Consider the following 27,836-nt stretch of genomic DNA (forward strand, 5'->3'; position numbering starts at 1 on the left):
CAAACTGCCGATCAACATCCTAGAGTTGCGAGCGGTGAAACTGGCTCTTCATCACTGGTCCCCTCTCTTCCAGGCACAATCGATACGCGTCCAGAGCGACAATACAACCACTGTCGCATACATCAACAGACAAGGAGGGACCCGCAGCAAAAGCGGAAGTCCAACAGATTTTGAACTGGGCGGAGTCTCACTCTGGGCGGAGTCAGACTCTCCGCCATTCACATTCCAGGCGTGAACAACATCACAGCAGACTTCCTCAGCCGAAATACCCTAGATCCAGGGGAATGGGAACTTCACCCGGAATCCTTCGCCGAACTAGTCCGTCATTGGGGTCTCCCTCAAATCGACCTGATGGTGTCCAGATCAAACAGAAAAGTCAATACCTTCTTCGCCCGCTCGCGGGATCCTCTCGCAACGGGAGTGGATGCCATGACACAGTGTTGGCAGTTCGACCTGGCGTACATCTTTCCTCCGCTTCCCATGCTGCCACGAGTTCTGAAGAAGATCAGGCAGTCCTTCATCACAGTCATCGTGATAGCCCCATTCTGGCCCAGAAGAACGTGGTTTTCGGATCTACAGGAAATGTCGATAGCAGATCCCATCCGGTTAAACCTCAGGAGCGATCTTCTATGTCAGGGCCCCATCGTTCACCACAACCCGGGCCTCTTCGCTTTGACGGGATGGCTGTTGAGGCAACCATATGGAGACGTAAGGGAATAGCGGAAGATGTCATTGCAACTATGTTGAAATCACGCAAACCCACCTCTTCTCGGGCGTACCACAGAGTGTGACGTACCTATTGGGACTGGTGCAGAACTTCCGACATCCCCTTCTCAGATTCTGTTTCCTTCATGGAGTGCGACATTCCGAGAGTGCTGTCCTTTCTTCAACGAGGTCTACAGCTAGGTCTGAAACTCAGCTCCCTCAAGGTTCAGGTGTCAGCCCTGTCAGTTCTCCTTCAACACAGATTAGCCCTGGATGACTCAGTTCATACTTTCCTTCAAGGTGTGGCACACATCAGTCCTCCATTTGGGTCGCCTGTTCTGGGTTGGGACCTCAACATCGTTCTCGAAGCTCTTCTGGATCCTCCCTTTGAGCCCTTAGCTACGATTTCAGAACAGTGGCTCACCTGGAAGGTGGTGTTTCTCGTTGCCATATCGTCGCTTCGGAGGGTCTCTGAGCTCAGTGCTTTGTCCTGCGATCCTTCCTACCTCATATTCCACAGGGATAAGGCTGTGTTACACACGATGCAAACCTTTCTTCCAAAGGTGGTGTCATCCTTTCACATAAACCAGGAAATTGTGGTGCCTTCCCTTTGCCCTGATCCTAAGAACGATAAAGAACGCAGGCTTCACAGTCTGGACGTTGTCAGAGCACTTCGCTGGTATGTAGAGAGATCCAAGGGTTTTCGACATTCTCAAAACGTTTTTGTCATTTCTGGAGCCTGACGGGGCATGGCTGCTTCCAAGACATTCATCGCACGATGGCTGAAAGAGACCATACGACAGGCCTACCTAGCCAAGGGCAAGTCTCCGCCGGACGGAATCAGAGCCCATTCCACGAAGTCAGTGGGAGCCTCCTGGGCCTGGCGCAACGCGGCCTCCCTTGACCAGATCTGTAGAGCGGCCACTTGGTCCTCTGTTCACACATTCACTCGATTTTACAAACTTGACACGTTCTCATCTGCAGAGGCTGCCTTCGGCCGGAAGGTGCTGCACGCAGTGGTGCAATGACGTGTCTCTCCTCGCTCCCACCCTACTTTTTGGGACTGCTTTGTTAAGTCCCCATAGTCCCTGTGTCCCCCTTGAGACAACAGAGAAAACAGGATTTTTGTTACTCACCGTTAAATCTGTTTCTCTGTAGTCGATAGGGGGACACAGGGCTTCCCATCCCTATGCGAGTTGACCTTGTTGGTCTATGGGAATGTTCTTCCTCAGTTACCAGTTTTGCATTTTTCTATGACTTCTGTTTTATTGTTCGCAGTGTCTTTGGTACCAACTGATTGGTTTGACTACAGTCTGGGGTTAAGCCACAGTACCTGGCACGCCCCCTTTTTTCATTAACAAAAGTGTCCTGCCTCCTGGAGGGTGGAGCTTAACCCCATAGTCCCTGTGTCCCCCTATCGACTACAGAGAAACAGATTTAACGGTGAATAACAAAAATCCTGTTTTAAAGGTGAACCACCCCTTTAAGATCCTTTATTAACCTGACTTTCTTTACAGAGAGCAGCTAGAGAGAGAAGCTGCCGCTCAAGAGGAATATCAGCGGTACAGAAACACTGTTTTGGCAGAGTAAGTATTTGCCTCTGCACGATGATAACATGAAGATTGTCTGTTCCTGGTTCCAGCCCCTCTTCTTTTCAGAACCTTTCTTTGGGGGCCAAGTGCTTCTTTTTACTTGAGTAACAAACCTTTCTTTGATGTTACAGAGCGCAGAGGTTAGCTCGGAAACGCAGGCTGAATAGCATGCATGAAAGACCAGCTTATGCTAAGGTAAGTCTTGACTATAAATTGGCCTTTCCATCTCTCTTACATTTCTTTAGTATTGAAACCGTTGGCACTAAGTATCAGTTTTACTTTTAATGGCCTATGAGCTATTTGGATTCTTGATTTGTTCACTTGAATAACTCTTTATTTTCTCTTTGCAGAAACCCTGTTATTCAGTGTCATCGTACGGCACAAGGTATGTACTGTATATGAATACGCTCTCGCTTACTCAGGGGTATATCAATATCTGATAAAGCAAGATGGATGCACATTCTGATACTAGATATTGTTGGCACCATAGTTGATGAATCAGCACTCCAAATAATCTTCCTGTTCATTGATATGTCATTGGGCACAAGACAGCTCATGAGGAAGCAAAGCATAATAAATGAAGATTTTTTTAACTGGAATTGGGGTACTATTGTGGCTATTATCTATATTTAAGCAATAGGATTTCCCTGTATTGATATAACCAAGGAATCATAGTGCATGATGGGATCTGTAGTCCTCTCACAAACCAGCCCTGATCATGACATTATAATCAATAGAGTGTTGCCTCTTATACTCTTTTACCTCTTGAGATGAAGGCCCTTTCCACATGCCAGTGAGCAAAGTCTACATCCTGGTTGCCCAACATTTGTCAGCTAAATATCACATGCCTTATAGTGAGTAAAGACATCAAAGTGCATTATGGGATCTGTAGTTTATGCATTGGTATAATGTTTATAATCACATTGTAGAAGGATTAAACGAGAACTTGGAAACTTTCTCCTGCTCTGTTCCGCCTTCCTTATGCTCCCTGTGTATGCCATACTCTGCCTGTGTGTGTCCTGTTCTGCAAGTGTATTTCCTGCTATGCCTGTGGACCATAAGCCTGGTATTTGTTTTGGGGGTTGTTAGCATTTGAAAATTATTGTTAGGGGGCCCTAAGGTGTTTAATCATGTGCTAAGGAGTGCTGTATTATACACAGGGTGGATTTTAGGGTAGGTCTTAAAGGAACAGTTCAATGTAAAAATAAAAACAGGGAAAATAGGCTGTGCAAAATAAAAAATGTTTCTAATATAGTTAGCCAAAACGTAATGTATAAAGGCTGGAGTGCGTGGATGTCTAACAGAACAGAACACTACTATCTGCAGCTCTCTAACTCTGAGTTAGTCCGTGACTATAAGGGGGTCCACATGGGACATAACTGTTCAGTGAGTTTGAAATTGATCCTTAGCATTCAGATTCAAAAGCAACAGTTATGACTCATGTGGCCTCCATCAAGTCACTGTCAGTGGAAACCAAGAGAGCTGCAAAGCAGGAAGTAGTGTTCTGGCTATTATGTTGCACATCCAGTCACTCCAGCCTTTATACATTACAGTTTTTTCCTAACTATATAATCTAATTTTTTTTTATTTTGTACAGTACTTTGCCCAGTTTTTATTTTTACACTGAACAATTCCTTTAATATGACAACTTTTTTCACATATGAGTGATAAATGATATCCGTGCAGTGAGCACCAGTAATTCGGTCTTTTGTTGTACTACCAACATTAAAGTGGACATGGTCTTGTGGTAACATGGGTGTGGTTTAAAAACAGGAGTGGTCATCACTGGCTTCCATTATCGGCCCTCCACCATGTAGGCCAGAAAAATTCCGGCCCTAGGTACCACAGAAGTTAGACAGCACTGTAATCGTGGGATTATCCACTGTATCCCTGGTTGTTTTGCTCAACCACCAGATTTGGGATTAAAAGTGTTATAGGGTTTCTACAGGAATATAATTTTGTTAAAAGTAAAAACGTGATTTACATTAACATTTTTTTATTTTTTTTGCAGTTGGCCCTCGTAACCACCAAGTGGCTCATACCACCAACACCACCAGCAATTTTCTTTGTACGTATGTCATCTTCAAGAGATGCTGGTGAGTAAGAATATTAATTCCATCAGAGATGCCTTCCACCGTAATTCTACCAGCAGTGCTTCCCCTCCATCTAAAATATGGTTTTATACAAATCTATTTACCATATATTGTAGCTGCAGCAATGTTACAGGTCTGAACCAATATCACGTTTCTCCAGGAGGGGAGCTGACTACTGCTTCATTGTTGTAATGGTATGTGTAGTCAGGACTGGCAGTGCAACGAATAAATACATGTACTGCTTTCAGTGCAATTACATTTATAACTTATGGAACCAAAAATTGCAATTATCATATATAGAAAAAAGAATTTCAAAGAAATTTGCTTTCATTATGCTACATTTTGCATTTGGGTTTAAATTCCCTTTATAGAGGATCATTGAGTAGTTAGTGCATCCCAGCTAATTGAATGTTATTTTTGCAGCATTTCTGAGTTTTCAGCTTAAATTTTACCCTTTAGCCACAAAATATGTACTTCTTTTGCATTAGGCAGCACTCAGCATAGATCCTTAACTAACGATGTCTTTTATTACAGACCGATGGACCTGACGGCACCACTGCCACGTTTAACGATGCCAGACTACTGGCAACCCATTGAGATCTTGTAAGTATTTTCTCTTACGTAACATAGGAAATCTACTGCTAAAGCGAGTCTGCTGCTAATGTGACTGGTTGCGGGAATCCATTAGACCTTATCCAGATCCCTTAGAAATAAAGAGCCCAGTGTCAACAAAAAGAAAATCAGCTCATGTGGCCGCTGTGAAGGTACGACTCATTACTGTTATACAGATGCTGAACCTTTGGGCTAGGGTTTAGTTCTCCTTTAAGGGAATTATGCACAGACAACTATGAGATCTCTCAGGCTCTGTTGAGACATTCCTGTTTATTATAGTAACTGCCGTGATGCAGATCTTAATGTGCCCATTGGTGTTGCTGTACAGATTTAGATCTCTCTGCATAGTGGTGTAGCTACCAATGGTGCAGGACATTGTACAAGAGCTCACACTCCACAGGGTTTATCAGGAAGGGCAGAGGAAGGTATTGGTGCCCAGAGGATTGGATGGTAGTAGGGTCAGTTCAGGGGGTGGGGGTAGGTGGAGATTCTGCACCCAGATGTGCCTAGTTATGTTACTGTATGCACATGTTCTCTAACTTTGTACATCCCATAAATGTATTTAAAGCCCTGAAATGTAACCCATTTTCTTTCACCTTTTCCACAGTCCTCTACCTGAGAGGGAAAGACCTCAGCGTCAGGAGCCGGTTCCTCCATCAGCCTTTGAACTGATGGTCATACAGAAGTGCTTGAGAATGGAAAGGTTAGGTTTTTCCTAAGCCAGTAAAATAGCAAATCTACTTACCAGATTTTGTAGCTGCAAATTGCCAGTACTAAACCAGTACAGGAAGTCCTCCAGTTATTAACATTTGACTTACAAACAACTCACACTTACAAACAGAGGCTATTACAATAACATACTGTGGTTTGCTTGGCCTTTATTAGCGTTTAGCTTTAATAAACCACCTGTCGCAATCCCCTCTGGTATGTGTTCTCTACTGCAGAGAACAGAATGGTAAAAATAAATACTTTGTTGAGACAAACATCTGTCTAAGTTGCATTTAATAAGTACATGTAAATGTTTCTTACATACAAAATTCAACTTAAGAACAACCCTACAGACCCTATCTTGTATGTAATCTGGGGACTGCCTGTATTACATTACTTCATCATCATTTACATAATTTATTATGGACAAAGGGATTTTACTAGAGAGAGAAGCTGCCGCTCAAGAGGAATATCAGCGGTACAGAAACACTGTTTTGGCAGAGTAAGTATTTGCCTCTGCACGATGATAACATGAAGATTGTCTGTTCCTGGTTCCAGCCCCTCTTCTTCTCAGAACCTTTCTTTGGGGGCCAAGTGCTTCTTTTTACTTGAGTAACAAACCTTTCTTTGATGTTACAGAGCGCAGAGGTTAGCTCGGAAGCGCAGGCTGAATAGCATGCATGAAAGACCAGCTTATGCTAAGGTAAGTCTTGACTATAAATTGGCCTTTCCATCTCTCTTACATTTCTTTAGTATTGAAACCGTTGGCACTAAGTATCAGTTTTACTTTTAATGGCCTACGAGCTATTTGGATTCTTGATTTGTTCACTTGAATAACTCTTTATTTTCTCTTTGCAGAAACCCTGTTATTCAGTGTCATCGTACGGCACAAGGTATGTACTGTATATGAATACGCTCTCGCTTACTCAGGGGTATATCAATATCTGATAAAGCAAGATGGATGCACATTCTGATACTAGATATTGTTGGCACCATAGTTGATGAATCAGCACTCCAAATAATCTTCCTGTTCATTGATATGTCATTGGGCACAAGACAGGCTCATGAGGAAGCAAAGCATAATAAATGAAGATTTTTTTAACTGGAATTGGGGTACTATTGTGGCTATTATCTATATTTAAGCAATAGGATTTCCCTGTATTGATTTAACCAAGGAATCATAGTGCATGATGGGATCTGTAGTCCTCTCACAAACCAGCCCTGATCATGACATTATAATCAATAGAGTGTTGCCTCTTATACTCTTTTACCTCTTGAGATGAAGGCCCTTTCCACATGCCAGTGAGCAAAGTCTACATCCTGGTTGCCCAACATTTGTCAGCTAAATATCACATGCCTTATAGTGAGTAAATACATCAAAGTGCATTATGGGATCTGTAGTTTATGCATTGGTATAATGTTTATAATCACATTGTAGAAAGATTAAACGAGAACTAACCCCCCCCCACCATAAGCCCCATAAAGTTCTAAAAATCTTCATGTATTATGATTTGCTTCCTCAGGAACCTGTCTTGTACCCAATGACAGGTTTATGGTAGGGGGCTAGTTCTCCTTTAAGAGCAGACACGGGCATTTATAAGGAAATTAGAATTGCCCGGTGCTCCTATTGTTATATAATAGGGCAGGGCTGTCCAACTGGTGGCCTGCAGACCCCTTGTGTGCCCCCCCCACATGAAAGTCTGCCTGCTGTGTCTGCTTACCATGTGTAATCTTTAAACGGTGTCACTACAGAGATTAACTGGCCCTGCATTGTTTAATCAAATTCAGACTGTAATCCTCTGTATTGTTCATACATGTTATCTCCCCTGCATTGTTCACACTTGTGACACCTTTATTGTTCACACCCCTAAAGCCCTGTACTGTTCACACCTGAGACCCAGACTGAAACTGCCCACATTGTTCAGATATACAGTAGTATAGATCTTGCGCAAAAATAAAATAAAACACTGGATGCGCAAAGTACAAAGGGATTCCGTCCCTAAAAGATTAAAACAATTGGTTTGATATGCGCTTCCGTTTATAGAATAAAGTACACCAACTTTTGTGTCCCCCAAATGTCTCAAAAGTTCCCTGTATTCTACAGGAATCCGGAGCCAAAAGATTTGTCCCGATATTGCGTTCACAACTGGCGATCGCTTCTTGTCTTTAAAATAAAAGAAATGACAAATCTCAACAATGACTTTTGATGTGCTACCACCATTAAAATGGACATGGTCTTGTGGTAACATGGGTGTGGTTTAAAAACAGGAGTGGTTATCGCTGGCTTCCATTATCGGCCCTCCACCATGTTGGCCAGAAAAATTCCGGCCCTAGGTACCACAGAAGTTAGACAGCACTGTAATAGTGGAATTATCCACTGTATCCCTGGTTGTTTTGCTCAACCACCAGATTTGGGATTAAAAGTGTTATAGGGTTTCTACAGGAAAATAATTTTGTTAAAAGTAAAAACGTGATTTACATTAACATTTTTTTATTTTTTTTGCAGTTGGCCCTCGTAACCACCAAGTGGCTCATACCACCAACACCACCAGCAATTTTCTTTGTACGTATGTCATCTTCAAGAGATGCTGGTGAGTAAGAATATTAATTCCATCAGAGATGCCTTCCACCGTAATTCTACCAGCAGTGCTTCCCCTCCATCTAAAATATGGTTTTATACAAATCTATTTACCATATATTGTAGCTGCAGCAATGTTACAGGTCTGAACCAATATCACGTTTCTCCAGGAGGGGAGCTGACTACTGCTTCATTGTTGTAATGGTATGTGTAGTCAGGACTGGCAGTGCAACGAATAAATACATGTACTGCTTTCAGTGCAATTACATTTATAACTTATGGAACCAAAAATTGCAATTATCATATATAGAAAAAAGAATTTCAAAGAAATTTGCTTTCATTATGCTACATTTTGCATTTGGGTTTAAATTCCCTTTATAGAGGATCATTGAGTAGTTAGTGCATCCCAGCTAATTGAATGTTATTTTTGCAGCATTTCTGAGTTTTCAGCTTAAATTTTACCCTTTAGCCACAAAATATGTACTTCTTTTGCATTAGGCAGCACTCAGCATAGATCCTTAACTAACGATGTCTTTTATTACAGACCGATGGACCTGACGGCACCACTGCCACGTTTAACGATGCCAGACTACTGGCAACCCATTGAGATCTTGTAAGTATTTTCTCTTACGTAACATAGGAAATCTACTGCTAAAGCGAGTCTGCTGCTAATGTGACTGGTTGCGGGAATCCATTAGACCTTATCCAGATCCCTTAGAAATAAAGAGCCCAGTGTCAACAAAAAGAAAATCAGCTCCTGTGGCCGCTGTGAAGGCACGACTCATTACTGTTATACAGATGCTGAACCTTTGGGCTAGGGTTTAGTTCTCCTTTAAGGGAATTATGCACAGACAACTATGAGATCTCTCAGGCTCTGTTGAGACATTCCTGTTTATGATAGTAACTGCCGAGATGCAGATCTTAATGTGCCCATTGGTGTTGCTGTACAGATTTAGATCTCTCTGCATAGTGGTGTAGCTACCAATGGTGCAGGACATTGTACAAGAGCTCACACTCCACAGGGTTTATCAGGAAGGGCAGAGGAAGGTATTGGTGCCCAGAGGATTGGATGGTAGTAGGGTCAGTTCAGGGGGTGGGGGTAGGTGGAGATTCTGCACCCAGATGTGCCTAGTTATGTTACTGTATGCACATGTTCTATAACTTTGTACATCCCATAAATGTATTTAAAGCCCTGAAATGTAACCCATTTTCTTTCACCTTTTCCACAGTCCTCTACCTGAGAGGGAAAGACCTCAGCGTCAGGAGCCGGTTCCTCCATCAGCCTTTGAACTGATGGTCATACAGAAGTGCTTGAGAATGGAAAGGTTAGGTTTTTCCTAAGCCAGTAAAATAGCAAATCTACTTACCAGATTTTGTAGCTGCAAATTGCCAGTACTAAACCAGTACAGGAAGTCCTCCAGTTATTAACATTTGACTTACAAACAACTCACACTTACAAACAGAGGCTATTACAATAACATACTGTGGTTTGCTTGGCCTTTATTAGCGTTTAGCTTTAATAAACCACCTGTCGCAATCCCCTCTGGTATGTGTTCTCTACTGCAGAGAACAGAATGGTAAAAATAAATACTTTGTTGAGACAAACATCTGTCTAAGTTGCATTTAATAAGTACATGTAAATGTTTCTTACATACAAAATTCAACTTAAGAACAACCCTACAGACCCTATCTTGTATGTAATCTGGGGACTGCCTGTATTACATTACTTCATCATCATTTACATAATTTATTATGGACAAAGGGATTTTACTAGAGAGAGAAGCTGCCGCTCAAGAGGAATATCAGCGGTACAGAAACACTGTTTTGGCAGAGTAAGTATTTGCCTCTGCACGATGATAACATGAAGATTGTCTGTTCCTGGTTCCAGCCCCTCTTCTTCTCAGAACCTTTCTTTGGGGGCCAAGTGCTTCTTTTTACTTGAGTAACAAACCTTTCTTTGATGTTACAGAGCGCAGAGGTTAGCTCGGAAGCGCAGGCTGAATAGCATGCATGAAAGACCAGCTTATGCTAAGGTAAGTCTTGACTATAAATTGGCCTTTCCATCTCTCTTACATTTCTTTAGTATTGAAACCATTGGCACTAAGTATCAGTTTTACTTTTAATGGCCTACGAGCTATTTGGATTCTTGATTTGTTCACTTGAATAACTCTTTATTTTCTCTTTGCAGAAACCCTGTTATTCAGTGTCATCGTACGGCACAAGGTATGTACTGTATATGAATACGCTCTCGCTTACTCAGGGGTATATCAATATCTGATAAAGCAAGATGGATGCACATTCTGATACTAGATATTGTTGGCACCATAGTTGATGAATCAGCACTCCAAATAATCTTCCTGTTCATTGATATGTCATTGGGCACAAGACAGGCTCCTGAGGAAGCAAAGCATAATAAATGAAGATTTTTTTAACTGGAATTGGGGTACTATTGTGGCTATTATCTATATTTAAGCAATAGGATTTCCCTGTATTGATATAACCAAGGAATCATCGTGCATGATGGGATCTGTAGTCCTCTCACAAACCAGCCCTGATCATGACATTATAATCAATAGAGTGTTGCCTCTTATACTCTTTTACCTCTTGAGATGAAGGCCCTTTCCACATGCCAGTGAGCAAAGTCTACATCCTGGTTGCCCAACATTTGTCAGCTAAATATCACATGCCTTATAGTGAGTAAATACATCAAAGTGCATTATGGGATCTGTAGTTTATGCATTGGTATAATGTTTATAATCACATTGTAGAAAGATTAAACTAGAACTAACCCCCCCCCACCATAAGCCCCATAAAGTTCTAAAAATCTTCATGTATTATGATTTGCTTCCTCAGGAACCTGTCTTGTACCCAATGACAGGTTTATGGTAGGGGGCTAGTTCTCCTTTAAGAGCAGACACAGGCATTTATAAGGAAATTAGAATTGCCCGGTGCTCCTATTGTTATATAATAGGGCAGGGCTGTCCAACTGGTGGCCTGCAGACCCCTTGTGTGCCCCCCCCCACATGAAAGTCTGCCTGCTGTCTCTGCTTACCATGTGTAATCTTTAAAAGGTGTCACTACAGAGATTAACTGGCCCTGCATTGTTTAATCAAATTCAGACTGTAATCCTCTGTATTGTTCATACATGTTATCTCCCCTGCATTGTTCACACTTGTGACACCTTTATTGTTCACACCCCTAAAGCCCTGTACTGTTCACACCTGAGACCCAGACTGAAACTGCCCACATTGTTCAGATATACAGTAGTATAGATCTTGCGCAAAAATAAAATAAAACACTGGATGCGCAAAGTACAAAGGGATTCCGTCCCTAAAAGATTAAAACAATTGGTTTGATATGCGCTTCCGTTTATAGAATAAAGTACACCAACTTTTGTGTCCCCCAAATGTCTCAAAAGTTCCCTGTATTCTACAGGAATCCGGAGCCAAAAGATTTGTCCCGATATTGCGTTCACAACTGGCGATCGCTTCTTGTCTTTAAAATAAAAGAAATGACAAATCTCAACAATGACTTTTGATGTGCTACCACCATTAAAATGGACATGGTCTTGTGGTAACATGGGTGTGGTTTAAAAACAGGAGTGGTTATCGCTGGCTTCCATTATCGGCCCTCCACCATGTTGGCCAGAAAAATTCCGGCCCTAGGTACCACAGAAGTTAGACAGCACTGTAATAGTGGAATTATCCACTGTATCCCTGGTTGTTTTGCTCAACCACCAGATTTGGGATTAAAAGTGTTATAGGGGTTCTACAGGAAAATAATTTTGTTAAAAGTAAAAACGTGATTTACATTAACATTTTTTTATTTTTTTTGCAGTTGGCCCTCGTAACCACCAAGTGGCTCATACCACCAACACCACCAGCAATTTTCTTTGTACGTATGTCATCTTCAAGAGATGCTGGTGAGTAAGAATATTAATTCCATCAGAGATGCCTTCCACCGTAATTCTACCAGCAGTGCTTCCCCTCCATCTAAAATATGGTTTTATACAAATCTATTTACCATATATTGTAGCTGCAGCAATGTTACAGGTCTGAACCAATATCACGTTTCTCCAGGAGGGGAGCTGACTACTGCTTCATTGTTGTAATGGTATGTGTAGTCAGGACTGGCAGTGCAACGAATAAATACATGTACTGCTTTCAGTGCAATTACATTTATAACTTATGGAACCAAAAATTGCAATTATCATATATAGAAAAAAGAATTTCAAAGAAATTTGCTTTCATTATGCTACATTTTGCATTTGGGTTTAAATTCCCTTTATAGAGGATCATTGAGTAGTTAGTGCATCCCAGCTAATTGAATGTTATTTTTGCAGCATTTCTGAGTTTTCAGCTTAAATTTTACCCTTTAGCCACAAAATATGTACTTCTTTTGCATTAGGCAGCACTCAGCATAGATCCTTAACTAACGATGTCTTTTATTACAGACCGATGGACCTGACGGCACCACTGCCACGTTTAACGATGCCAGACTACTGGCAACCCATTGAGATCTTGTAAGTATTTTCTCTTACGTAACATAGGAAATCTACTGCTAAAGCGAGTCTGCTGCTAATGTGACTGGTTGCGGGAATCCATTAGACCTTATCCAGATCCCTTAGAAATAAAGAGCCCAGTGTCAACAAAAAGAAAATCAGCTCATGTGGCCGCTGTGAAGGTACGACTCATTACTGTTATACAGATGCTGAACCTTTGGGCTAGGGTTTAGTTCTCCTTTAAGGGAATTATGCACAGACAACTATGAGATCTCTCAGGCTCTGTTGAGACATTCCTGTTTATGATAGTAACTGCCGAGATGCAGATCTTAATGTGCCCATTGGTGTTGCTGTACAGATTTAGATCTCTCTGCATAGTGGTGTAGCTACCAATGGTGCAGGACATTGTACAAGAGCTCACACTCCACAGGGTTTATCAGGAAGGGCAGAGGAAGGTATTGGTGCCCAGAGGATTGGATGGTAGTAGGGTCAGTTCAGGGGGTGGGGGTAGGTGGAGATTCTGCACCCAGATGTGCCTAGTTATGTTACTGTATGCACATGTTCTCTAACTTTGTACATCCCATAAATGTATTTAAAGCCCTGAAATGTAACCCATTTTCTTTCACCTTTTCCACAGTCCTCTACCTGAGAGGGAAAGACCTCAGCGTCAGGAGCCGGTTCCTCCATCAGCCTTTGAACTGATGGTCATACAGAAGTGCTTGAGAATGGAAAGGTTAGGTTTTTCCTAAGCCAGTAAAATAGCAAATCTACTTACCAGATTTTGTAGCTGCAAATTGCCAGTACTAAACCAGTACAGGAAGTCCTCCAGTTATTAACATTTGACTTACAAACAACTCACACTTACAAACAGAGGCTATTACAATAACATACTGTGGTTTGCTTGGCCTTTATTAGCGTTTAGCTTTAATAAACCACCTGTCGCAATCCCCTCTGGTATGTGTTCTCTACTGCAGAGAACAGAATGGTAAAAATAAATACTTTGTTGAGACAAACATCTGTCTAAGTTGCATTTAATAAGTACATGTAAATGTTTCTTACATACAAAATTCAACTTAAGAACAACCCTACAGACCCTATCTTGTATGTAATCTGGGGACTGCCTGTATTACATTACTTCATCATCATTTACATAATTTATTATGGACAAAGGGATTTTACTAGAGAGAGAAGCTGCCGCTCAAGAGGAATATCAGCGGTACAGAAACACTGTTTTGGCAGAGTAAGTATTTGCCTCTGCACGATGATAACATGAAGATTGTCTGTTCCTGGTTCCAGCCCCTCTTCTTCTCAGAACCTTTCTTTGGGGGCCAAGTGCTTCTTTTTACTTGAGTAACAAACCTTTCTTTGATGTTACAGAGCGCAGAGGTTAGCTCGGAAGCGCAGGCTGAATAGCATGCATGAAAGACCAGCTTATGCTAAGGTAAGTCTTGACTATAAATTGGCCTTTCCATCTCTCTTACATTTCTTTAGTATTGAAACCGTTGGCACTAAGTATCAGTTTTACTTTTAATGGCCTACGAGCTATTTGGATTCTTGATTTGTTCACTTGAATAACTCTTTATTTTCTCTTTGCAGAAACCCTGTTATTCAGTGTCATCGTACGGCACAAGGTATGTACTGTATATGAATGCGCTCTCGCTTACTCAGGGGTATATCAATATCTGATAAAGCAAGATGGATGCACATTCTGATACTAGATATTGTTGGCACCATAGTTGATGAATCAGCACTCCAAATAATCTTCCTGTTCATTGATATGTCATTGGGCACAAGACAGGCTCATGAGGAAGCAAAGCATAATAAATGAAGATTTTTTTAACTGGAATTGGGGTACTATTGTGGCTATTATCTATATTTAAGCAATAGGATTTCCCTGTATTGATTTAACCAAGGAATCATAGTGCATGATGGGATCTGTAGTCCTCTCACAAACCAGCCCTGATCATGACATTATAATCAATAGAGTGTTGCCTCTTATACTCTTTTACCTCTTGAGATGAAGGCCCTTTCCACATGCCAGTGAGCAAAGTCTACATCCTGGTTGCCCAACATTTGTCAGCTAAATATCACATGCCTTATAGTGAGTAAAGACATCAAAGTGCATTATGGGATCTGTAGTTTATGCATTGGTATAATGTTTATAATCACATTGTAGAAAGATTAAACGAGAACTAACCCCCCCCACCATAAGCCCCATAAAGTTCTAAAAATCTTCATTTATTATGATTTGCTTCCTCAGGAACCTGTCTTGTACCCAATGACAGGTTTATGGTAGGGGGCTAGTTCTCCTTTAAGAGCAGACACAGACAGGAAATTAGAATTGCCCGGGTGCTCCTATTGTTATATAATACACAAAAGCCATGAATATCTTGTAAATTATATCCTTATAAACGGTGAGTTCTGATGTCATCAGTTATAAACGGTGAGTTCTGATGTCATTTCTGTCACATGACTCACCGAAACTTGTGTATTATAATAAATAAAGTACCCCCAGTTGCAAAATATAAGGATATTAGAAGTTACCTCGGAGTTCCATGACCTGTATAAAAACACTCGGCCTTCGGCCTCGTGTTTTTATATGGTCATGGAACTCCTCGGTAACTTATAATATCCTTATATTTTACAAAAGGGGGTACTTTATTCACTATATAATAGGGCAGGGCTGTCCAACTGGTGGCCTGCAGACCCCTTGTGTGCCCCCCCCCACGTGAAAGTCTGCCTGCTGTGTCTGTTTACCATGTGTAATCTTTAAAAGGTGTCACTACAGAGATTAACTGGCCCTGCATTGTTTAATCAAATTCAGACTGTAATCCTCTGTATTGTTCATACATGTTATCTCCCCTGCATTGTTCACACTTGTGACACCTTTATTGTTCACACCCCTAAAGCCCTGTACTGTTCACACCTGAGACCCAGACTGAAACTGCCCACATTGTTCAGATGTTCACACTTTATACAAAATGCTAATGTGGCACCAGCACTGTGTCCCTGTATGTAGCAAATCTTAGAGTGGTCCTAATCAGTGGAAACTTTCTCCTGCTCTGTTCCGCCTTCCTTATGCTCCCTGTGTATGCCATACTCTGCCTGTGTGTGTCCTGTTCTGCAAGTGTATTTCCTGCTATGCCTGTGGACCATAAGCCTGGTATTTGTTTTGGGGGTTGTTAGCATTTGAAAATTATTGTTAGGGGGCCCTAAGGTGTTTAATCACGTGCTAAGGAGTGCTGTATTATACACAGGGTGGATTTTAGGGTAGGTCTTAAAGGAACAGTTCAATGTAAAAATAAAAACAGGGAAAATAGGCTGTGCAAAATAAAAAATGTTTCTAATATAGTTAGCCAAAACATAATGTATAAAGGCTGGAGTGAGTGGATGTCTAACAGAACAGAACACTACTATCTGCAGCTCTCTAACTCTGAGTTAGTCCGTGACTATAAGGGGGTTGTAATTAAAAAATATATCTGGAACGGTCTAATTCCTATGACGGACGAATGGCTAGTGTCAGAGGGTTGATATTTGTCACCCCCGCCCTCTATGACGCCATAACGCTATAGGGCCCAAGGCAGGATGGACTATAAGGGCTAATGGTCTACTGTGGACAATGGTCACTCATATAGCTTATACTAGGCCATACAAACAAAAGATCATCACTCTGTTACTTAAATTCCAGAGTGTCAGCATAACGCCAGCCTGTCTGGCGGGGCCCCTTTTTGCAGAAGTGTTGCTCAAATTACTGGAAATACCACAATGGCCTTGGTTAGCCAATAGCTGATTGCGAGGTTGTGGACCGTTGGAGCTAAACACAGTATGTTACAACATTCTTTTGATAACATGTAAGACTAAGTAAATCATTTAGACATTAATTGTACAAGGAGGAGTCAGACTATGTATGGTATTGGCATACTCCCATTTGTTATCACCCCCATCTATGACATCAAAATGGGTATATAAACTTATGTTATATGGGAGTATCCTTGGTAAGCATTCATGTACCACCCAGGTGACACATCGACTGTTTGCCCAGGCAAAACCTATTGTCTTGTATTTTGGACACAATAAACTACCTCATTGTATTTGAACTTGCACTATTTCGTGGTTTTGCTTTACATACAAGGTCATAGAGGTACAAATATAACAACATTTGGTGACCCGCCGACTGTGATATTCCCGGACGCTGGACGCCCAAGTTTTTCAGTCGGATCTTCAGGCAAGTTGAGAGCTCCTGCTGCTACGGGCGACAGGAGACTACCCGTGAAGCTTTACTCACGGATGGATGATACATGCGCGGAAAGGCTCTGATATAAGGTGAGCATCAATGTACTTTTCTAGTCTATTTTTACTGCTTATTATTGTGTTAAGTGTTGTACTAACCAGTTCTGATATTCTGCCGTTCATGATAGGAATACGCTTTTTTCCTTACTGTTTTTGTAATTTGTACGTACCTAGTTCCTCATCATGAGCAGTTAGATTAAGAAGAAAAGAAAAAAAATTCTGTCATAGCAATTACACATGCATGTTGATGTATGAATGACAAAGGATCCCTGACTGTTGTGATTGAATGATTGTGGTTGAAACTGGAACCCACACCCTCCGGAATCAACCGAGTGCGTGAATAACTTTAGCTTAACTGTAAACTGTGTGATAGTGTCCATAAGGGAATCCGTGACTCTATCTCAGAGTCTGCTTGCTGTTTAGGAGTTTTTCTGCGGTTCCTGTTTATAGGGCGACCTAACAGGCCAGAAAACGGAAAACTAGGTTTTCTGAAGAGAATTCTCCAGTGTGTGGTGTATGAATCACTTTCCTGTTTGTTTGAATCTGCATATGTTAAGAAAAAAAAAAGCCCTAGAAGCATCTAGGTGTCAAACATCTGCAGCTTCAAATTTATTTTCTCCCCTTACACTCAGTTTGTAAGTCCCACAACTGTAAAAACACTACAGACACACTCCCACTTTCTTTGCTAGGGAGATTTCTTATGCCTTCAACAGAAGAAGATAGTAACGGTTCCAAGTCAAACCTAGTGTTTGAAGCGATCATATTTTTTTTTCTTTTCTTCGCCTTGTTAAATTTGGTTCTTCTTATTTATTATTGGAGGCAATATGTTCAATATGCTTAAACCTAAATCTCCTCCAGAACTTCTGGCTAAGGTGTGTGCCCAAAACCCCTTATGTCGTAAGGCTCTTGTAACATGTCACAAAGCATGGGTTAAGTGGGGTACAAGTAAGGATGCCACGTTTTCCTGGCCAGAAAACTGCAGCATTACCCAGTAAAACCACCTGCATATGCCCCAGCTGAACAAGCCAACATAGACACTGCTCCGAGTTCAGCCAAATTATATCCCGTCCTTAACATGGACGCATAGGAGCAATTACAGACTGCCCTAAACACGCCTATTGGCAATCCTAGGGTAGCACATGGCTATACTGCCCCGGCACTTCCCCCACCAAGAAACTTGCAGACAGTGCCACATGCCAGTAATGAGGACTCATACTGGGCAGACGTCTCAGGGCGTCTTAAGCTTAGCAAAACCAACCCCTTTCGTCCTATTGAGGATGCTGCACACCAAACCCCCGTTAACACAGCACCTCCTAGTCAGGGTTTTCAGACTCCTACGGGAAATCGCCCTGAAGTCAGGGCACCTACACCTCTCGCTTACATGTCTTTTGACGAGGAAGAGGATGAAATGCCCATATTAGAAGATGCGGAAGCCCCGACAACTAGAGTCTTGGCAACTATTGTTACAAGACCAAAAAACACCACTCCAAAACAAAATTCCTTCTCCCCAAAGGATGTAGTAATCCGAGGAGAAATGGGGGATAGCACTTTTGTAGATCCATGGGTTGACAATCTGGCCGGCTGGTCAGAATCTTTAAAACCTAATGTTACCCCATTTCCTAGAGAGGGAGCTCTGGACACCGGTAACTTGAATACAGCACGCCTCTGTATCCGAGGAGGCATGGGAGATCCAAATTGCGATAGACAATACATGATTAATGGTCTTAGCATTTGGGAGAAATATGAAAATCTGAGCGCACTTGCTAACATTGTCTCACCCTCACCCAAACAGATGTATCCTCTTATGCATACTACCAAAGGACTTAAATATGTCCCTTGGAACTTTGCCGATGTGGAAGGGATAATCAGGGCTCTGCCGCCTCTGTTAAGGGGGGCAGACCCCTGGATATCTAAATTTGAAATACTAACTGCCGGCATGTCTCTATGCTTAGGCGATCTAAAAGCATTACTAGCTCAAATTCTTGGACGCTCAGCACAGTCCATATGGAACGAGGCAGGACTTCCTCATATTGTTCTGTCCTCAGATTCTCACAACGGAGCTGAATTTAACCCTTACAGACCTAGAATTTTTGCAGCTCTCAGAGTTTGTTATCCCACTCACATGGATTTCGGGAAACTAATGAATACTTCTCTCCCTGAAAGTGCAGACATAACTAAACACATTTCAGAATTCTTAGATCAATGGGCACAAGAAACAGGAATGGATCCTTACGAACCAAATGTAGTGCCACTTGTTTATCAGGCCCTCCGTAAAGGTTTCCCAGCCGCCTTACAGAAAAAACTAGATGCTATAGTCGTCTTAGATGCCAAATCATGGAAGGAGATTTATACTCATATCCTTCACTACCATAAAATCTATGAGGAAGACAGTAAAAAGGCAGAGAAGGATTTCAAAAACACCCAGCATAAACTCATGTCCTTGCAAATTAAAGAACTCCAAGAGGGAGAAATCAAGCCCGAAAGCAAGCCCGCAGAACAAACACCAGAACCAACACCCACCACTGAGTCCTATTCTTTCAGGGAATTTTTAAAAGATTTCCCTACCTTTTTTGCAAATGTTCAGTCCGGTGGTCAATTTAACAACCCTAATAGAGGGAAATCTGGTGATTTTAAAGCTAATAACACAACCAAGGGTGTCTGTTTCAACTGTCACAAGCCGGGACATTATGCCCGTGTATGCCGTAGCCCAAAACGATTCGGCAATCAGTATAACTCTCCTAACTTTCAATCTCACAACAATTCCAATGTTCAGTCTTTTCCTAATTGGTCTCCACCCAGGAACCAATCTCAATGACTGTCTATGCTTTTACGGGTTCCCATGTCCACGGAAGAACCTTTTTTCACTGTTTCTATAGCAGAAATGCCTACATGTTTTTTGCTTGACTCAGGCGCTACAGTATCTGTTCTCTCTGTACTTCCTGCTGGTTTAACCCTTTCTTCCCAAACAGTCTCCACTACAGGATTTGATGGTAAGCCTCAGCTAAACCAATTAACCTCTGAAGTTCCAGTGACAATTGGGAATGTCACCTGTCTACATGCTTTTGTCTATGCACCTGCATGTCCTGTCAATTTGCTAGGCAGAGACCTGTTAACCAAAGCTAACATCATTCTTGATTTTGCTGTCTCACGTCCAACTGTATTGTTTGCAACTACTGTCCCTTCTCCTGCAGATTCAGTTGATCCATTTGAAGATATACCTAAAGCAGTCTGGGCCACACCCGAGTCACCTTTTGGTAAGGCCGTTTCAGTTGAAGAGGTGCAAATTAATTTACGTCCAGGGTGTGATGGCCCCAAGGTGCCACAGTACCCACTCAAAGCCCAGTCCATTCAGGGTGTGGCAGATGAAATTAACCTACTTTTGCAACACGGCATAATTGAACCAAGCGACTCCTTATAACACTCCTTTGTACCCAGTACAGAAGCCAAATGGCTCCTACCGTATAGTCCATGACTTACGGAAGTTAAATGAAGTAGTCGCAGCAGAGTTCCCCGTTGTTGCCAACCCTGCCACTCTCTTACAAAACAACCCCTTAAAGGAATATAATTCAGTTTTGGATTTATCCCAAGCATTTTATTGCATTCCTTTATCTCAACAATCCAGACCACTTTTTGCATTCACCTACAACAATAACCGCTACCAGTGGACCCGCCTCGTAATGGGCGGAGCTGACAGTCCCTCGATCTTCAGCCGTGTACTCGCGACTGATCTGCAAACTTTCACTGACCTTTTACCTACTTCTGTTTTTCTAATACAGTATGTTGACGACCTTCTGCTTTCTGCAGACACTGCTGAACTGTGCCTACACTACACTCGTGCCTTACTTTTGCATTTGCATACATGTGGTTACAAGGTCAATCGTTCAAAGCTGCAATTTTGTCAAACCTCAGTTACTTTCCTAGGCATGACACTCAGCAAGGGAGCCAAACTCATGGGTCCCCAGGTGCTCACTGATGTCCAACGTATGCATCTACCTACCTCAGTCAAAGAATTACGCAGTGTTTTGGGTCTGTTTAACTTCTGTCGCTTATGGATTCCTGCTTACAGTTCTCGCATACTTCCTTTCAGAAAATACCTCAAAGGCAATCCTCCTGGCTATGCTTCTGTCTCTCTGTCTCAATCTGACTCTACAGCTCTTGAATGTCTAATGTCTGATATTTTGCAGGCCCCACAACTCCATTTGCCAAACAGCTGTGAGCCTATCTACATGTACGTTTTTGCAAACGCAATCTGTTGGGCGGCAGTAGCCACCCAACAAGAGGGATGTATTATAGGACACTTTTCAGGAATTTTTACACCCATAGAACAAGCTTTCACTTCCTGTGAACGTAACATATGCGCTTGTGCAGCATCTGTAGAAAAACTCTATTCACATGTGATTGTTCCCAGTGTTATCATATACACCTCACATGACGGGCCAGCACTACTCAAAAGTAATACATTACACTTTGTGCCTGCACGCGTAGGACAATGCACGGCTGTGCTCCTACGAAGTCACATTTCTTTCAAAGGAATGCCTCCAACTAATCCTTTCAATAATCTTAAAGACTTATTGTTGTTCTCGGCTGAGAACCATGATTGTACCTCTGAGGAAATTCCAGAGGAACGTCCCTTTATGGGTATTGTCCCAGTAACAGATTTACCACCGTCACATGTTGTAATTTTCTCTGACGGTTCACAGACAGAAACACATACGGGCTTTGCCGTGTGTCAGATAGATCCTGACACCAAAGAAATTATACAGAAAAACAATATGCATTACCACCAGATACATCAGCCCAATTAGCAGAGATAGCCGCCGCCTTAGAAGGTTTCCGGCTCATGAATGACAAAAACGGAGTTCTGTATACAGACTCAGCTTACGTCACTACCACCATACATACAAACGCATCTAAATGGCACAAGAGAGGTTTTGTTACAGGAAAAGGGACCCCACTACAACATCATGACACGATTCTTGCTATAATGGAAGTACTACAGGAAAGACACAACAAAGGTTTAAAAACATCCTGTGAATGGGTAAAAGCACACCAACATAATGTCACAGATATTGTCGCATACGGCAATCAGATAGTTGACGAACTAGCAAAACAAACCACAAACCCACTAACCATTTTTGTACAAACACGAGCTAAGAAATATCTTTCCACTTCTAACCCTTTTGCACCCATCAGAGTAATGCAAGAAAGCGCCACTAGTGCAGAAACAGACAAATGGGTGGCTAATGAGTGCTCTCATTACTATCACAATAACGAGCCTCCATATATTTGGATGCACCCTTCAGGTGTACCAGCATTACCCATAGGTGAGTGCCACCTATTGGCCCACCAGTTACACTACGGGTCACATATGCCAACAAATGACTTGATCAATACTATAAGGGAAATGTACTGGTGCCCAGATTTAAAAGGTATTTGTAAAGCTTTGGTCAATACTTGTAATGTTTGTTTTACCAACACCAGTTATCAAACTCCAAGGATTCCTCCTGGAGCGATTCCAAGGCCTGCTGGCCCCTTCAGAGAATGGCATATCGATTTCACGGACATGGTAACTCCTTGCAAAGGATACAGGTATCTTTTGGTCATGATTGACCCGTACTCTCAATGGTTAGAAGCTTTTCCATGTAGGAAGGAAACAGCTCTGGTTGTATTTGATAATCTATACAATGAAATCTTTCCCAGACATGGGATTCCTAAATCCATTGTTTCGGACAATGGAAGCCATTTCAAAAATCAACTCTGTGAGACATTTGCAAATTGTACTGATATCAAGTGGAGGTACGTGTCTGTGTACAAACCAACCTCCAATGGCATTGTGGAAAGAGCTAATGGTCTCTTAAAGACACAACTCAGAAAATTGACAGCTGCCACAAATGGCTCGTGGCTGGAATGTCTCCCAGCTGCATTGTTCATACTCCGCAACCATCCTATTAGGCGTTGTGGACTTACCCCATTCGAAATCACCACCGGTAGACGTATGTCTCTTATCCACACCATCAGTACACGTCCACTTCCCAATGCTGACAGCCCATACAATCTCATACGGTGCCTCCAGTTAGCACATCAAATGTCTGAAGTGAATATTTCCAAGGCACCTGTTGTTGTCACTCCTTCTTTTCTTTTTCAGGTCGGAGATCTAGTCTACAAGAGAAATTTTACTCGTAGCCGTTGGGACCAACCTATATATTCCGGTCCTTTTAAAATACAACAGCTCTCCCCCACTGCCGTATTACTTGAAAACCACGGGACATGGATTCATCTTCGAGACTGCTTGCCTTGTCCTTCTGTGTTTCCTACTTCCTCTCCACCCCCATAACAGCATTATGGGCTGACAATGAACTTTTAAAACTGCACAGTACTGCTGCCATGATTGAAAATAAGACTGACTGTTGGGTTTGCTCACATATTCCTACTCACAGCCTCGGTACCCCTATCCTTGGGGTCCCCTTTACATGGACTGATTTTGAAGATAGATATGTGATGGACTTTTCAACTCTTGATCCAGAATTGTCTAAATATAGGGAAATTTCTGGTAAAGGTGATGAAATAATGAAAGCACCCCAGCTCTTATTTTGGCAGGAATAGTACGACATCCTTCAGTATGTTTCACTGTTTTTAGTAGGAAAACACGGGTGACCATTAATGGTAAACAAATAAGGATTCCTAAAATCCTTATAGGAGAAACTACATGTAACTCAACCGATTTAAATATTACTCAGGTCCCCACACATTATGAAGCAGCCACCACATATGCACATTGTGTTGATGAAACAAAAGTATCTTCTACTATTGAGCCCTGCCTTTCTTGGGCCAATAAGAGTTTAAAATGGGATTTAGATTATATGTACGGTCCTGCTCACTATAACATAAAATTTTTAACACTTCAGATTAGAAATCAGGGTTTTCACCGCCCCATGGTGCTTCCTTCAGGGACTTATTACATCTGTGGTAAGAAAGCCTATGCTTGGTTGCCCATGGGAGCCGAAGGTAGATGTACTATAGGAAATGTAGTCCCAGCTGTTAGAACTAGAACAGAATTATCTGCTACCTCCCTTATTGATACACACTCATCCGCAGTTTTAAACCTTAAGATACAGAAAAGGGAACTCTTTAATGATAAAGATAAGGCTTGGACTTTCTTCCCTGCCTGGACAGGTTGGGGAATAGAAATGATGGCTCGCCTTAATGAGTATGCTTCCCTTCTTGACCGCATGATTAACAACACTGTAATATCGGTCCTTGCAATTAATGTAGAACTAGCTCAGATTCGTCAAGTAGCCCTTCAGAATAGAATGGCCCTAGATTACTTGTTAGCAGAACAAGGTGGAGTCTGTGTGTTAGTAGGAGAAGAATGTTGCACCTACATTAATGACTCTGAAGCGCTGGTTGAATCTCATATGGCCAAGGTTTTCGAATTACAAAAACAAGCCAGGGATATTTCTAAAAATGGTTTTAATCCCTTTACATGGTTAGGTAATATTGGTGGATGGTTAAATGATTTCCTTGGAAGTTTCTTTAAACCCATCCTAGTTATTTTAGCTTTGGCCCTTGGCCTGTATCTTGTTGTTAAAGTAATGATATGTGCCATAAGCCGCTGTACCTCCTCCCCAGCTTCTGCTCTACTTTGATTTACATTTATAAGATAATACTTTTCTCAGCCTTATAGGGGAGGTTTGACCAAAAAAAAAAAAAAAAGTGGGATCTTAGCATTTTTAGCTTCATTTTAGTATTTTTCATTTTTACTAATTTTCATTTTTAAATTTTTTACATTTTTAACTTTTATCTTAAAAACTTTTAAAAATTTTAATATTTTCATTTTTGATTTTTATTTCCATTTTTTATCTTAATTTCAGGGTATTTTTGAATCTAACTTGAATTTTTACCTTAATGGAATCAGTATTATTTTACAATATCAGTATTATCTTACTCAGGATGATTATTACTATGTCTCATTATCTCTATGCAATGATTTCCTTTTATTATCTCTCTGTAATGCTTTATTTTGAAACCTAAGTTCACTATAATCATATATTTGCTTAAATCTTAGGCTACATGTTATATTCAGACAGCTCTTGCTTTATTGTGCGGTTCCAGCGGTTCCTAGTCAAGTTAGTTCCTCAAAAACAGGAAATACCTCTAGCCCTCTAGCTTCCTGTTTTCTTTGTTTTCATTCATTTCAGCTTTTCAGCTGCACTTCTGTATTGGTGCTGCCACAACAGTTGAACTGTAACTCACAACAGCATACACCACTGTCCCATTTATAATAGACCTCCCTTGTTCCTGGGGGTCCTCTCGGCACTCTCCCTGTGCCTGCAATTACTAATATGAAACGTCTTTCAACGTTTCAAGAGAGGTAATGTAATTAAAAAATATATCTGGAACGGTCTAATTCCTATGACGGACGAATGGCTAGTGTCAGAGGGTTGATATTTGTCACCCCCGCCCTCTATGACGCCATAATGCTATAGGGCCCAAGGCAGGATGGACTATAAGGGCTAATGGTCTACTGTGGACAATGGTCACTCATATAGCTTATACTAGGCCATACAAACAAAAGATCATCACTCTGTTACTTAAATTCCAGAGTGTCAGCATAACGCCAGCCTGTCTGGTGGGGCCCCTTTTTGCAGAAGTGTTGCTCAAATTACTGGAAATACCACAATGGCCTTGGTTAGCCAATAGCTGATTGCGAGGTTGTGGACCGTTGGAGCTAGGCACAGTATGTTACAACATTCTTTTGATAACATGTAAGACTAAGTAAATCATTTAGACATTAATTGTACAAGGAGGAGTCAGACTATGTATGGTATTAGCATACTCCCATTTGTTATCACCCCCATCTATGACATCAAAATGGGTATATAAACTTATGTTATATGGGAGTATCCTTGGTAACCATTCGTGTACCACCCAGGTGACACATCGACTGTTTGCCCAGGCAAAACCTATTGTCTTGTATTTTGGACACAATAAACTACCTCATTGTATTTGAACTTGCACTATTTCGTGGTTTTGCTTTACGTACGAGGTCATAGAGGTACAAATATAACAACAGGGTCCACATGGGAGTTTGAAATTGATCCTTAGCATTCAGATTCAAAAGCAACAGTTATGACTCATGTGGCCTCCATCAAGTCACTGTCAGTGGAAACCAAGAGAGCTGCAAAGCAGGAAGTAGTGTTCTGGCTATTATGTTGCACATCCAGTCACTCCAGCCTTTATACATTACAGTTTTTTCCTAACTATATAATCTAATTTTTTTTTATTTTGTACAGTACTTTGCCCATTTTTTATTTTTACACTGAACAATTCCTTTAATATGACAACTTTTTTCACATATGAGTGATAAATGATATCAGTGCAGTGAGCACCAGTAATTCGGTCTTTTGATGTGCTACCACCATTAAAGTGGACATGGTCTTGTGGTAACATGGGTGTGGTTTAAAAACAGGAGTGGTCATCACTGGCTTCCATTATCGGCCCTCCACCATGTAGGCCAGAAAAATTCCGGCCCTAGGTACCACAGAAGTTAGACAGCACTGTAATAGTGGGATTATCCACTGTATCCCTGGTTGTTTTGCTCAACCACCAGATTTGGGATTAAAAGTGTTATAGGGGTTCTACATGAAAATAATTTTGTTAAAAGTAAAAACGTGATTTACATCGTAACCACCAAGTGGCTCATACCACCAACACCACCAGCAATTTTCTTTGTACGTATGTCATCTTCAAGAGATGTTGGTGAGTAAGAATATTAATTCCATCAGAGATGCCTTCCACCGTAATTCTACCAGCAGTGCTTCCCCTCCATCTAAAATATGGTTTTATACAAATCTATTTACCATATATTGTAGCTGCAGCAATGTTACAGGTCTGAACCAATATCACGTTTCTCCAGGAGGGGAGCTGACTACTGCTTCATTGTTGTAATGGTATGTGTAGTCAGGACTGGCAGTGCAACGAATAAATACATGTACTGCTTTCAGTGCAATTACATTTATAACTTATGGAACCAAAAATTGCAATTATCATATATAGAAAAAAGAATTTCAAAGAAATTTGCTTTCATTATGCTACATTTTGCATTTGGGTTTAAATTCCCTTTATAGAGGATCATTGAGTAGTTAGTGCATCCCAGCTAATTGCATGTTATTTTTGCAGCATTTCTGAGTTTTCAGCTTAAATTTTACCCTTTAGCCACAAAATATGTACCTCTTTTGCATTAGGCAGCACTCAGCATAGATCCCTAACTAACAATGTCTTTTATTACAGACCGATGGACCTGACGGCACCACTGCCACGTTTAAGGATGCCAGACTACTGGCAACCAATTGAGATCTTGTAAGTATTTTCTCTTACGTAACATAGGAAATCTACTGCTAAAGCGAGTCTGCTGCTAATGTGACTGGTTGCGGGAATCCATTAGACCTTATCCAGATCCCTTAGTTAGAAATAAAGAGCCCAGTGTCAACAAAAAGAAAATCAGCTCCTGTGGCCGCTGTGAAGGAACGACTCATTACTGTTATACAGATGCTGAACCTTTGGGCTAGGGTTTATTCTCCTTTAAAGGAATTATGCACAAACAACTATGAGATCTCTCAGGCTCTGTTGAGACATTCCTGTTTATGATAGTAACTGCCGAGATGCAGATCTTAATGTGCCCATTGGTGTTGCTGTACAGATTTAGATCTCTCTTCACAGTGGTGTAGCTACCAATGGTGCAGGACATTGTACAAGAG

General features: G+C 41.4%; 1 protein-coding gene across 9 annotated transcripts in view; it reads left to right on the top strand.

Moving 5' to 3' along the window:
- Nucleotides 1-24,839, top strand: part of LOC121399055 — a 44,666-nt gene extending 19,827 nt beyond the window's left edge. Inside the window, exons 1-15 of one of the 9 annotated variants that reach the window (XR_005964714.1) lie at nucleotides 6,058-6,212; nucleotides 6,350-6,413; nucleotides 6,569-6,603; nucleotides 8,217-8,901; nucleotides 9,518-9,613; nucleotides 10,258-10,321; nucleotides 10,477-10,511; nucleotides 12,126-12,210; nucleotides 12,742-12,810; nucleotides 13,427-13,522; nucleotides 14,167-14,230; nucleotides 14,386-14,420; nucleotides 16,922-17,112; nucleotides 22,561-22,668; nucleotides 23,225-24,839. Coding sequence is in view for 5 of the 9 variants with exons in the window: in XM_041578860.1 (XP_041434794.1) it covers nucleotides 18,461-19,894 (1,434 nt within the window). In the remaining 4 variants the exon portion in view is untranslated. Of the gene's footprint in view, nucleotides 1-2,428; nucleotides 2,493-2,647; nucleotides 2,683-4,308; nucleotides 4,994-5,609; nucleotides 5,706-6,057; nucleotides 6,213-6,349; nucleotides 6,414-6,568; nucleotides 6,604-8,216; nucleotides 8,902-9,517; nucleotides 9,614-9,965; nucleotides 10,121-10,257; nucleotides 10,322-10,476; nucleotides 10,512-12,125; nucleotides 12,811-13,426; nucleotides 13,523-14,166; nucleotides 14,231-14,385; nucleotides 14,421-16,921; nucleotides 17,113-17,146; nucleotides 22,669-23,224 lie in introns of those variants that run through there. The other 8 variants (XR_005964713.1, XM_041578862.1, XM_041578863.1 and 5 more) reach the window with 8 other exon arrangements.
- Nucleotides 24,840-27,836: the final 2,997 nt, after the last annotated feature.

Source organism: Xenopus laevis, chromosome 9_10S (assembly GCF_017654675.1).
Source record: "Xenopus laevis strain J_2021 chromosome 9_10S, Xenopus_laevis_v10.1, whole genome shotgun sequence".
Lineage (NCBI taxonomy): Eukaryota > Metazoa > Chordata > Amphibia > Anura > Pipidae > Xenopus > Xenopus laevis.